This window comes from Pinus tabuliformis, chromosome J (genome assembly GCF_031772625.1).
Source record: "Pinus tabuliformis cultivar Carrire ecotype Pingquan chromosome J, CPIR1, whole genome shotgun sequence".
NCBI classification, from domain to species: Eukaryota; Viridiplantae; Streptophyta; class Pinopsida; order Pinales; family Pinaceae; genus Pinus; species Pinus tabuliformis.
This window is the reverse complement of record NC_142295.1, coordinates 516,507,255-516,522,028: the sequence shown is the minus strand read 5'-3', so window position 1 is coordinate 516,522,028 and position 14,774 is coordinate 516,507,255. Positions and strand designations below refer to the sequence as shown.

General features: G+C 38.5%; 1 protein-coding gene across 1 annotated transcript in view; it reads left to right on the top strand.

Moving 5' to 3' along the window:
• The window catches only part of LOC149228023 (Transducin/WD40 repeat-like superfamily protein), a 394,377-nt gene that overhangs the window by 75,582 nt on the left and 304,021 nt on the right, over positions 1-14,774 (top strand). The window contains exon 3 of the mRNA XM_089378042.1: positions 9,030-9,188. Coding sequence (XP_089234168.1) covers positions 9,030-9,188 — 159 coding nt within the window. The remainder of the gene's footprint in view (positions 1-9,029; positions 9,189-14,774) is intronic.

Here is a 14,774-nt window from a genome sequence, read left to right as displayed (position 1 = left end):
AACTTGCTCATCAGTCCCAATGTGATGGAGCCTTATTACTTCTCGTTGTACCATATCCCGGATAAAGTGGTACCTGATGTCTATATGCTTGGAGCGATCATGAAATATGGGATTCTCTGATAATCAGATCCCACTCTGGTTGTCACAGAGGATCACGGTGGTATCCAACACATGTCCAAACAACTCACTGAAGAGCTTCCACAACCATACAGCTTCACAGGAGGCCATACTCTCAGCTATGTATTTGGCCTCAGCGGTGCTCAAAGAAATCGACTTATGCTTCCTACTCATCTAGGATATCGAAGCAGAACCCAAAGAGAAACATCACTCAGAAGTGCTCTTGCGATCCACCACACTGCTTGCCCAATCAACATCGGAATAATAATGTAGCCTCACAGCTCTAGCAGTGTATCTCAGTCCATGAGTGATTGTGCCCCGAAGATATCTCAGAAGATTCTTGGCACCAATCCAATGCGAGTGATGAGGCTCAGCCATATGTTGGCTCAACATGCTAACTGCAAAGCATATATCCGGACGGGAGTTCACCAAGAACATCAATGCTATTATGAGTTTATGAAACTCAGAGGCATTTCCCAAATCAGGTCTGGTAGCACTACCGCATAACTTCTTAAAGTTAAGCTCCATCGGGGTAGTCACGGGCTTGCAGTCCACCATTCCAAATTTGGAATCCAACTCCCTCTTACTTTTGCAAATGAGAGGGTCTGAACTTGCCAGAAAGAGGTCATCCATATAAAGTACCAGTATGAGAGGTCTATCATCCACAACCTTAAAGCAAAGGTTTGGATCGGCTTCACTCCTAGTGAATCTCAGCTTCATCAGATAGCTGTCAATCCTCTCATACCAAGCTCAGGGTGCTTGCTTTAAATCATAGAGAGATTTCTTCCATTTGTATACATGAGATTCTCGATCATGAATCTCAAACCCCTCGGGTTGTTCCACATCCGTGGTCTTGCTATTACATAAGGGGAATGGTCCCCTTGTAAGTTTTCCTTCGATACATCTTAGACATGTACCTTCATGCTCTTCTTTGAATTCAGGCATCCCTGTCACCATATGTCTCACATCGAGAAGGGCCTTACAATGAATATGGGCAAACCTCTGGTGCCATAGAAGAGATGTGTCACACGACATGGTCCCCAATGGACTTCCTGCAACTTGATACAAAGTGCCAACCCTAAACCCAAGAGTAAAAGCATCTTTAAAATTTCTTTTCCAAACAAGTTCCTTTCCATCGATGAATGCCACCTTGTAACCTTTGTCTTCCATTGCCGAAATGGACACCAGGTTCTTCTTGAGATCAAGTACATAAAGAACTTATTGTAAATGAAGAGTTACCCTTTATGGGATAGGTGGCATCATCTCCAAGAATAATCTCCAAGTTTGTTTCCTTCTCTCTCAGATTAGAGAGAGCTTCCTTGAATCCAGTGAAGTGCCTTGAAGCACCTCTATCAATAAACCAATTTCCCAAAGTGTCCGGAGTAGAGGTACAGGAGAGGGTCGATATAAGATAATACTCCTTTTGCTTATCAGAAACAACATTTGATTCTTCATACTTGGAGTTCCTGGCTTTCTTGGAGGTCGACCATTTCCTTGATGTCCTGTATTCCTTTTTCCTTTTCCATTGTACCTGCGATTCCTTCGATCATTGAAGTAGCCCCTGGAATGATTGTGATCATCATCATGTGATGTGTCCCTTCTATTTGGACACTCCCTTGCATAGTGGCCAAACTTATTGCAAGCAAAGCATTTGCCTTTCCTTCCTCCCTTAGATCTAGGCTTTCCATTGAAATGACCTATAGACCCTGCATTATTTCTCCTTTTGGCATGAGCGGAGAAAGCAGTAGGGTTGCCTCTATTAGAAGGCATCTCTTGCTCCACCATCCTGGTTTCTTCTTCAATGCATCCCGACATCAGTTCTTCAAACCCTGGAATTTGATCATTATTGAGAATAGTGGTTCTAAATACATATCACTCGGGAGGGAGTCCTCCAAGGGTAGTGATAGTAAGTTCCCGGTCAAATATGATTTCTCCAATCAATAAAAGATCATTCTTGATCTCGGTGATCCTTAAGAAGTAGGATTGAATATCCTCGTCCTTGCATTTCTTAATATCCTTCAACTTATTTTTGAGGAACAAAATTTGATTTGCATCACTAACCTTGAACATGCTTACCAATCTGTCGTAGATCTCCTTGGAGGTGTTCAAATCAGAGATGTAGGCCACTAGACACTTGTCAATGGAATCTCTAATAATCTTCTTCTCTTTGACTTCACCCTTGGTGTACTTGTTCTTTGTAGCAGCCAATGCATTTGATGGAGGCTCAGGGATTTTACCCTTCACATAATCCAACACTTCTTGCTCTTCCAATGTCAGATCAAGAGACATCTTCCATCTGTGATAGTCAGACTTTTCACGAAACTTGTCTTCAACCGGGAAGTGGGATGAGGAACCCATTGAGCCTTTTGACCTTTCCAACTGTCTTCGGTGATTGCTCTTTCACTCCTGCTTGGGCTTTGTCTTCACCTCAGCTCTGATACCATGTTAATTTTTGGTATGTTCTATGCTTAAGAGCAATTTACTTCAATTTCTTAATTAGCCCAATATCAATATCTAGTTTAGCAATCACATCAGCATGATAGTAAAATGCAGATAGAACATAAACATAAACAATAGAAGACAAGCCAAGACAAGAGGACACAAGATGTGGCACCAGCCAGGGACAAACCCCAATGTGGGGAAACCCTTGATCAATTCTTCTTATATTCTTCAATAGTTCAGCAGGAGAGAGATAGTACAAATATACAAATTTGATATTTTATGACAACAACAACAAACCCTAATCAACAAAGTTAACACTAGTCAAACAGGTCAGATTTGACCTCCAAATAAGCTCGGTCACTGCTTAGTCAACTCGACCTCCAACAACAAGCTCAATCAACCCAAAACACTGCTCATAATTTTGTTTATATTACGTAGTTGATCGCTGTTCTGGTTAGGGCACTTGCAGTAGCCCTAAACTCCCTTGACAGTCTCCAATCAGTCCCTAAGAGAGCTGCGACATACCCTTGAGTAACTCCTCCCTTTGCTATGATGCTGTGGCACACCCTTGATTGCCCTACACAATCCTTGCTATAGTGCTATGGCCTGCGGCCTAGCACATAGCAACCGCTGTAGCAAACGTCCCCAAAATAGTGCCCAAACACCATCAACGCAACAACATTTTAGCCTACAAAAACTCAGCTTAGCTGTTTGCACCTTCTATCACCCAACCACATACATATTCAGCCCTACTCTAATCTGTTCTTAGCCTTTAGGGCAGACTTCTTCAACGCACTACTTCTCCTTATGACTGCGGCTTCCCTGCCTTGCAAACAGTCCTTAATTCATGCCCTAGAACTGCCTTATTCACCACGCTGTCACCTACAACACAGAGATTTCCACGCTATCCTTCTAGGCTCCTTTCACACTGTCTTAGGGCTCCTTCTTGCTGCGGCTAGGGCTTCTCCTTTGCTGCGGCTAGGGCCTCTTCTTGCTTTGGCTAGGGCCTGAGACCCTTCTCTCCACCAAGTCCTCCTTTTGAGAAGACATACCCAAACAAGTAGGGAGAGTGATCATGAGATGATGTGCACCTAAAATGACTTGAGGTCTCCTCTATTTATATGTAATGTTGAGGATGAGCTGGTGGTTAAAGTGCTTGTTTTGCTTGTTGGCCGACCTTGACAATTTGTCAATAATACAAATAAGTTCATATCTTTATTTTTACATGTCGAAATCGGATGATCTTTAGATCAGTCCTGCACCTCTCGGAGAGAGGAATCCAAGAAAAATATCAGTTGTCATAAATAATGTGACCCATATGGAGTTTGGCCCTAGTTGCCAATTTTAACAAGATACCATCTAAGCTTCCATGCCATGACACCAACCCTCACAGGGATCTAGGTATCATCAAGGTCAAACACTAAAACAAAGCTCCATAAGACCAAGATTCTCTCCCACACTGGTATCTAGACATTATCAAGGCCAAACTACAATTGAGATCTCAATACCAACTAGGCCAAGATGTCCTCCCAATTATCATCATACAGGCACACAACCTAAGGTACTCATCTCTCCCTCTTAACCAAATTAATCCAAGCATGCTTATCAAATATTCAAAACTTCTCAGCGAGAGATCAACACATCAGTGACTTGTTCATCCATTAGAACATACTGTAGCCTCACGACCCCAACCAATATCAAACTTCCAATATATTGCTTCTTATTATCAATATGCTAGCATAAAAACCAGGGTCCTCAACCATTCTCATGCTGCTTAAGTCATTGCAATATCCAAACAAATCTCAACGGAAGCTTACTTTTCCAACTTCTCAAGCAACACCAAACTCAGCCTCAACACTTCTCAAAAATTTGTTCACGACTCATCAAACAAGAATAACCATCAGTAGTGCTTTAGCCATTCTCTGATCTCCTTTCCTCATAGTCTTTACTACACATCATGTCCTCCTCCTCAACTTAGGGAGATAAGTCCATCATCAACAACTTCATTCTTCCAGCTACACAGTTTCTTTTCTTTTTGCATCATCATATCATTGGAGAACTTCGACCTTCAGGAGCATCATTCTTTATCTTCAATTGGCAACATGGTCATCTTTCAATCAACAATGTGAACTTCAATGTCATTAGGGTTCTTGCAGTTCCCTCTTTCCATCCTGCTAAACATCATCATAAAGTCATTATAAAGTATGAGGTAGGCATACATCTTTACAACCTCTTGAAAACTATGTATTCACAAATTTCATCAGCGAGTACAAGCAAGCACAAATATATATGCATAAGAGCATGAAATTATATTTATCAAACTAGGGTTATCACAAGGAGAGTATCTAGGATTACCAAAACTTTAAATAAGAAATTAAACCTTAGATATTAATTAAACCAAGTTAGGGTTTCAACCATAGTAAAAGCATTTAAACCTAGGGTTACACTTTCATGCCCTAGACTTTTTACATCAACTTATTATAATGGTTTTGTCATAAACCCTAAATATTATAATCAAACCCTAAAAAGCTAGGGTTTCACTGTATGCCCTAAATACCATCAACAAACCCTAAAAAATAGAGGGCTAGGGTTTTAACAAAGTGAACAAATAGCAAAAGATAGTTATGACAATGGTTTATTTAATCTAGAGATCAAACACCCTAACAATATAAGAATCTTCATGATTCTATAGCAAAACCCTAGACATGAGAGAGTCATTAATATAAAGCAATTTGAAAGACAAAATGACTGTACCTTTTTATATGATGAAGACCTGCTACAAATCTTGTAATCTTATACATACCTTGAGTTGCTTCCTTTACAAACCTTATAGGGCTCCCTCTACAACAAGTCTTCTTACAAGTCTCCCTTTGAAGGCTCCCTCTGAATTTAGCCATAATCCTTTCTTTTAGAATATTCCTGAAAATTTTCCTTCCAAGGAAAACACAAGGGAAAGGATTATAATCAAGCAAAAATAAAGCTAGATATATAGAGGAAATCAATAATGAAAAGGAAATAAAGAGTAGGGTATTTATCTTTTGTGAAAAGGTGGAAACTCCCTCTTGTCATGACAACATCTTCATGGTCCATCTCCATATGAGTTTACTTTTATCAGAGTGCCGAAAGATCCAACTTGATTACCAAGTATTTATTCATCATGTTCTTCATAAGATCAACATATCTTACTTATTAAGTACCTGCAATATTCACTGACAAGTACCACAAAGCAAGATATACAAGTACAAGAGCATAATTATGATTAGGGATTTCATGGAATCTTTAGGATTTCCAAATCAAACCCTAAGTTACCTTTCGAAACATCAACCATAGGGTTTGAATTTCAAATCCAATTCTATCTTTACTAGGGTTTGCCATTTCTTCCTAGACTACCTACAAACCCTAGAGACCAAAAGCTAGGGTTTCTATGAGGAAACAAAATAGAATAGGGTTAGGGTTTCTCTTTTGACTAGGGTTTCCAAATACCAACTAGGGATTATTAGTACTTAGATGCCAACAACCTCCAACAATATGAAGGCTACAAACCCTAGAACCAAAAATGAGATCTCAAAACCCTAATCCAATTTGAGTTAGACCTTATATAAATAAAAACAATTATACGTACCTCAAGGACTACATACCTTAGTTCTCCAAGATCACAAGAAGTCTGCTGCAATGGTTTCTTAAAGATGCCATGATCTTCTTGCTGCTATAAAGATGCAGCGGTCAAAGATTTGCCTTCAAAGGTATTGCAACTTTCATTTATGTCAAGGTCTTCTTAATGCTCTACACAAGGTGATCATCATACTACTCCAAAGAATTCAGACTTGATTCTTCTTCAATAGTCATAATTTGTTGGAGGGAGAGGCTGTTACAAGCCTTGACAAAGACAGATATATAATTCTGAGTATGACTCTTTGATTAGGTCTTCATCAACCAGTGAAATAGACGTTTTAGATAGACCCGATATACTTGTCAAAAAGAGAGATTCTTCTTTCAAGGTCGACTTGGATACCACTGTTAGGTTTCGACCTTATATATATATGTGTGTGTGCGCACAATTCTCTTGTTTCAGAACGCCACAGCTCGTGGGAGAAAGAGGCTGCTACAAGATTTGGTAATGGCTTATAAGATACTCGGAATTTTTTGAAGATGATCTCAACCTTTTTGGGTAACTGTAGATTCTGATCAATCCTTCCAAATGAGCTTGAGAATGCCTTTATATGGTTCCCTTTGCAAATAAACTCTTCGTTGGCTACAAGGACTACCTCTAGTCCTTAAGAGACATCTCAAAAATGTAATTTGGTTACTTCAATAACATTGCACAAAACTTCATGAATTTCAAATTCTTGAGAAAAATTCAGACCTTAATATGAATTTGAAATTCACGAAGTTTTGTACAATGTTATTGAAGTATATATATATATATATATATATATATAATTCACTGGACTTCGATCTCTTCACTAGATACTCAGCCTTGCCTAGGCTTATTGTCTAGCCTTTCAGATCCTTCAAAAGATGCTTCTTGGCTCATTTAAATCCTTCGCTCCTCTAGCCCAAGTCTGCGGCCCTAATCACAAAGATATAAGCCCAGAAATATTTTCTTTTCTAGCTCAGATTCTCTTCTTAGGTAGCTCGGCCTAAACAGGCCCTCTTGAAGCCTTCTTTCTTCCACTCAATCGTGATCCATTCCACTGACCTAAGCTCTAATTCTATGTTGAGAAATCCTTAGGGCAGCATAGTTAGGGTTTTATGTAATTTGATTTCTCTTTCTTGACACTTTCTTGTGATGTTCCTTATCAATTCTTGTTTGCAATTATTATATCTTTATCATCAAGACAAATGCCAAACAATGAAGATCACAAACACAACAAGAGAACACCAGAGATAGGTTCCAAGCTAGGGCAAAACCCCTTAAAGGGGAAAACCCAAAGAACTCTCTTCTTATAGAATCAGTTTCAAAGAAGACTTCCAAGACTCAAACAAGACTCAAACAAGACTCACCAAGACCAAACCAACCACCGAGTCCTTTTCTTCAACGTGACAAGATCTTCACAAATAAGAAGTTCGATCTTCTGCAATCCTTCCTGCAACTTTCGGATCTTGAGGTAACCCTATCAGTCTTAGAATATTCGTAGATGAAGAAGAATTTTAGAGTTTAGACCTTTAGATGATCTTCCTTCCTTCGCTAACCTTCTATCCCTGTCTTCCAAAGCCCTTCACACTTTTTCTAGCTGCAGATCAGAACAAGAGATGATGTGTCAAGTGTGTATGTCCAAGTGGTTGAAGTCCTCCCTTTATATAGTCTTCGTTGGGGCTAGATTAGGCCTCTCTAGGCCAACTTCAACAAGGCTGGCTGACCTGGTCTTGGGGTCTTTCTAGACCATTCTAAACTACAAAATAATATTTTCTTTCGTGATACAAGTGCCCAATAGGGTCTTTTACATTATGATAATGACCTTGACTCGACAAAACCCTAGAAGCACACAATGGGTGCTTTGACCTAGAAACCAAAAATTTTGAGCATGAAAACCATGCTTTAATAAAATGAAATTTTCTTTTTCTTTCTTTTCACAAAGACTTAAGAATTACATCATGTCATGAGCCAAATGGCAATTATGAAGACCGATACTAATTACTCTTTCCAACAATCAGCTTTTGAATTGTGTTCTTTGTAGACACCCTAGAAGGAGATTTCATGAAACTGCCCAACTGCTTCCATGATTTGAGCATGAAGTGGGTCCAATATTAAGTTTTGAAGTTTGAAGGTGCCCCTGACCCATTAATCAACTTTGAATCCCCTTGGAATGATCTCTCTCCAAAAGCGTTGGCATTGTCTTTCCATCACTGCTTCAGGATTGACAACTAATTGGAATGCTTTTTAAACTGTATAAATTTCAAAGGAAATTCATTTTCTGACAAATGAAGGAACAGAAGCCAGCTTTTAACTTTACCCGCAAGATCTTCAAATTTTTTTCGAGTATTATATGCATTTTTTTAGTTTTAAGTTAACAAAAAATTGAATAGGGTAATGGCCAAGCTGATTTGTTAATTTCATCCATATCCAGCATCAGAACTATTTGATACATACTTTTGTGCAAGGCATTTCTCCGCATTGAAGAGCATATCTATCTTTAGATTACATAAGATATTTGTCCAAATTTTATTCAAGATTTTTAGTGTCATTTATTGTTTCTGTGCGAGGACAATCTCTACTTGTGAATATTTTGTTTTATCTGCTTATAATATGGGTATATCTTGTTTGAGATATTTCAATTTTCTTTAGATGGTATTTACCCATTTGTTTTGATTTGACATGCTAAAAAATGTTCTTTTGTGCCAGTTGACTTTGTAAATAACATCACCTGTTTTTATAGCTGCTTTCTTAGTTATTTATTTTGAAAAGTCAAAGCAATGTTGCTTTCTTGTGGGGCGCAGTGTTATAGAACTTACTTCAAATGCTTTTGCAGTTGAAATGTGAGTCTCAAAAGAGGAAAAGAGCACACAAGTTAGGTTCTTCTCAGCTTCTTTCTAGGCGGGAATTAGCAGGAAGATCTCTGCCTTCAGGGGTTTGCAACAGTGTGTGCTTTCAGCGCGAGTACATGGAGTCACAAGCTGCCTTTCCAAAGGTGTATTTGGCATTTTAACTGAATAAATAAGATAAATCCTTGCTTTATTTCTTCTGCTATCCCTTACTTTTTGCAGAAGGGGCTTCATGCTCTCAACATGGTGTAACTGTCATTTACTAGTAATGAGTTGTCATTATTTCAAGGAATGTTACAACACAATTTTCTAAATGCATTGAATTAATAATTTGGAAATGGTTGAGCACAATGATGTCAGTTTGTTGCCATGCCTTATGGAGAATGAACCAATTGATGGCTCTTATTTATATGTCTGCATTGGTTGAAGTTCATTGTTTTGGTATGGTATGAGAACATTAATATTACATTTCTCCAACTTGGTTGCATGTGATAATTGTAATGTTTGATCACAATGGTAATGTATGTCTTTAGCTCATCATAATTCCATGCAAAAACATGCTTGTTCTCCCTATGTTAATCTTCAATCCTTCTCCTCCCATCAGGGGTAAAATCCTGTCTGATTTTAACAATCCCTGGGATTTGAGCATATCCAACATTAATCTCAAACAATGTTGCAAATATCACATAAATAATATTATTTTTCGCCATGTAACCAAGCACCCTACCCTCCAACCCATAGGTAAGGGCACAGTATTCTTTAAGGCCCAAGGCCATTCAACAAAAAGGCTCGAAGCCATTACAACAATATACTTGATGTGAGCTCAACATGTCACTTGCAGGAATTGAACATAAGTCAGGAGGATGACAATTACTCCTTCTAACCACCTGAGCGAAACTCGATTGACATCATGTCCATAAATATATTGCTAAGGGTTCAAAATATAACTTATTTGCAAAATTGGGGAAGATATTGGTAAAACATAAAAAAATAGATTTTTTAAACACCTAAAGCAACAACAAATTCAAAAATGCTCACCTGGCATATAAATATGAAATTAAAACTGATATATAGGATGTACAAGATGTCAAGTGCTACATCACATATTGGTATTGAATGCTGATAGCTGTACTTAGTTTGAAAATATGATACAAAATCACATTAAAAAATTAATAAATGTATCTCCTGATTCATCATCCCGAGTCATTTAGATTCTACAATGATAAAATATTCTATGGAATCATTGATTTCCTCTTCCTTCGGAAGTCGTAAGTGCTGGGGATGAGGTGGAAGGTGTTGGGGTTAAGATAGAAGTTGGAGTGGAAGTTAAATGCCTTCTTCTAGTTCCTTTTCTCTTTGTAGTTAGTGGCTGTGACACACTCTAGTCTCTCAATCTCCTCCTCCAATGGTGTCTGCAATGATAGTGGAACATCTCTTCCCTGCCACCTTTGTTGATGCATCAACATCCTCCTCCAACTACTCAAGGGCCTCCTCCATGATTGGCCTCTTGGCTTCCACTCTCCATTGAGCTATGGTATCAATTGCGTCCAACAAATGAGCTTCATATCAGGTGCTTTTGTCAATTTGCTTCACCCCCAACCCAATATTGTAGTAGACATAGACCATGCCATTAAGGCCTTGGGTATCTAACCAATATGAGAACCATATTGTAATTAGAGGGTGAGGGGTCATAAATTAATAAACTATAATAAATTAAAATTTTATTTGCACATTTCCAATCCATTATGCTTCTTGGTGTGTATTTTTTCAAGGAAAATCCAATTTTGCTTACACCATACCGAGCTACGAGTTTGATCGAACCCTTGAATGGAAAGTTTATGTAAATTTGGTACTCTTTTGACATGGTTTGACCACCAGACATCTACAACGAATAAACAAAAAAGGGTAGAGACTTAAATGATATCTCATCAATCACTCATCAATCATTTACCATATCTCGAATTGTTTGTTGAATCCCTCTTCCTTCAACTAGTTATATCTATGGACAACTTCATTGGCCCTATCCATGGCCTCGTACTAGTAGTCCATTGTGGGATTATCACCATCAACTAAGTGAAGAACCTCCACCAAAGTTTTTCTATTGGCATACACCTCCTCTCTTGTCCAAAAACTCTCTTGGTACTCTAGTCGGGCTATGGCTTGCCCATCTAGTTAATTGCAGTATGCATAAACACTCCACTCATCTGAAAGAAACATTTTCTTCACCTCCAACATAGAAGTCAGGAGACATTGTAGAGAAATGAAACTAGTTGTAATATCCCCGTGCTAAATTGGGCTTGTTGTCTCTCAAATTGTACACCAGATTGCGACAACGCTCAGGGTAGGGGCTGTCACTCTGATACCTACCCTCTTCGTTTCAGTTGTCTCCACCACAAACTGAGGGGGGTAGTCCCTATGGGTAAGATGAAGAACAACTTGTTGGGAGCCAACAAGTCAAGGAGACACAACTGAATGGCATAGCATCTTGGATGGAATTAAGAGGCAATTATGATTATCAAGCACACTTTGATTAGATTCCTTAGGATTTTAAGTTAGAGACCAGTGCCTTAGGAGATTAATTACTTGCAAAATTAGGATTAAGTTTGCAAGTTACAAGATGAACAATTGCTTTAATATGCAAGCTCTATCCTATATGAAGTGCAGGACCTAAATCTATGTGAGATGCAAGCTCTTGTTACTTTTATTTATATGCCTAATCTAAGTGATTCCTTCTCCTCAATTCCTTTGAAGTTAGTCTCGAGCGCAAGTTGTAGAGAGAAGTCCAAGGGAAGGAGGCTAGGGCCTCATTAACGATACCTCCTATGGAGTTCTAACCACCCGAGTGCCTCTGTTCCTATAAGGGATTGCCCACAAGAGAACTGCAAGGTTACCGTGTTAACTGCAGATGAGGGTCTAGGCTTTGCAAATTGTTTGAAGGAGGTGGTCCTATCTTCTTACAACAAAGCATATGCTTGGAGGTATATTTTTGAGATGCACTTCTAGACCTAGAATGAATATGCATGATGTGAGTGATCGATTCATTGAGATTATGAAATATGCTAAGGACTTCAACAAGATTAGATTACGTGAAAAGGCTTACTCAACACAAGATGACAATAGTAACTATATGAAACACCTAGAGAACAATTGAAAGACAATCTCAATGAAACAAGACTAGCAACTCCAATGTAACATATTCACAATTCCAATTATCCCAAGACTATTATAGCTTATTAAGATCTCATTCAATTCCTCTTATGATAATGTTACTTAACACTCGAGCATAAGAACAAAATGGGAGCAATTTATCACTTTAGATCATAAGCCAATGAAGCACAATAGATAAGCGCTAATAGAGGTAAGCACAATAAGAGATTTCAATAGTGATTAATAATGGATGCTTGCATTAATGCAATGATGAAAAATGCAAAGAGACAACCTACTTATCTTAACAATGATAATGCAAGAAATGCAAGACTCATATGATCAATTCACCAATTAATTTCCCACAACGCTATCACCTTGAAAATGCACCAGACTTGAGTAAATCACACCAGCAAGCTATTTTTGTTAAAACAGTCCCAAATTTGATATGAGAAGCTAGCAAACACAATAGAGATTAAGCTCTTAAGTGACGAGTGTTACTTATATTTATTAGGCTTATTTAGAGGTATTTTTAGGCTTGTTTAGAGTGATTGTCACTTGATTATGCCATATTATATTAGTCTTCAGATCTGATCATTTATGGCAGTCAACAAAAGAAAGAAAGGGAGAAGGAATCAAACCCTCTAGGTCTAGCAGGTAGGTTAGTTGAGCACAAATGGCAAGGGAAAACCCCAAAACTTGATGTATACCCTTTGCAACTCCTACAAAACAACAAATTAGCTTGGAAAAACCCAATGCTACGACTTTTAGCCCTCTCAATGCTAACAACTAGGCTAGAAAGTGGCCCTAGGCCTAACGGATAGGCCTCAAAGGCCTTGGATGATCAAACAAGCCCTTGAAACCCTTTTTGGATGGAGGATATTAGGCTTGCAAAACCAATAGTTAGCCAATAAACCAATTTTTTTGAGGACTAGTGACAAAAATCCAATGAGAAATCACTGCAAACCCTTACAAAATTTGTTTCAAACCTGCAAAACAAAGAATTAGTCAATAAAATCACTTGCAAAGAGGAAATTTGTCCTTTCTATGGCTACGACGAAGGCCTTAGAGGCCAAAATGGGGCTATGACCGGCTAAGAAAGGCCTCGTAGAGGCTGCGGCTAGGGCTACAAGTGCTGAAATCCCTGTGGATAAGCGTCTTGGGCCTTCAAACCCTTGCGATTTCCCTTGGTGAAGCAAATTGATGAGTATGAGCCACAAAAAATTTGATTTCCTTTGCGAAATTAGCTTGCCAAGACTTCTAGTGACAAATTCCAATGAAAAACCCCAATTGCAACAGTGAACAAGCCCTCTAGGGCTAGCGTTTTGTTTCCCAGGCCTAGCGTCCAAATTTGGGCACTTGGGTCTTGTAGATTAGGCCCAAAAAGGCCTAGATCTACCCTCAAATGTCCAATGCACTCCCTAGATAGGCTGGATGACTTCTTCTAAGGTTGACGCTGGTCCTGAAACCCTAGTCATTTGGGATGGGTGATGGCTAGCAATCCTTGCTTCGGATTTGCCTTTGAAAATTTGAGATCAAGTACTTGCATGTTAAATAAATAGAGCCATCCATGAGATTTGGAAGAAAATTTTGAAAATAGAACCCAAAAAATTATTTACAAGTGAGAAAAATAAATTACAAAGGTTAGGAATAATTTACAAATATTTACAATAATCTATGTAGGAATATTGGCTCTAATTAGAAAATAATTCATTAATAGCCCAAGAATAAATTTTGAATGATAAATTGATAGAAATAGTTTTAATTTTAATGCACAAGCCCAAACTCTGCAAAATAGATTTGTTAGATAAGCTCGGGGTCCAAACAAAATGTGATCACCTCAAAGTCCATGAACTTGGGCTTTCCCCAAGGGCTGAATCACCTAAAAGATCTCTATACACTTGAAAAATAGATCATTAGTTTCATAGGGGTTCGATTCACACAAATAGACCAGTGATCTAGAGATACCTGCTAGATCCACCAACTTCTAAGTGTTTACTCTAGCCCAAAACCTAAAGCAAGATACCTGTGCTAATAGATAGTCCAACCACTGGCTATGAAACAACAATCTTCAATGATAGCATAAATTAGAGCATTAAACACATTTAGCACATACCATGAATCATTAAGTGAGAGACACCTTGAATTGAAACCCCAAAGTATTTATTAATGCAAAAATTCCAGCAGAGCTTAGCTCAGTACAAAAAAATTTCAATCTGGTGAGATCAAGATACAAAGAGGAGCTTGAGAGCTTCCTTATATAGAAAAAATGAGAGGGAATAACCCCTCCAAGTGGAAATAACAGCTAGTTGCATCGATCCATGGCTTGATCCTGGAGGAAAAAATTCGAACCCTTGATTAGCTGGCACAAATCCTTATTCACCGTGCTGGAGGGGTCATATTTTGACTTCTGGACCATGGAGGATGCTCAAAAAATATAATTATTGTTACTCGTGCAAAATAATTCTTTGCTTGGCTCAAAAAACTTGATTTGCTAGGAAAATAGTCTTCTCTGCCTCAACGAATTTCGGGACTGGGTCCTTCTGCCTTGGAAATGAGACATTTTATCATTTTCCTTTAAAAATTGC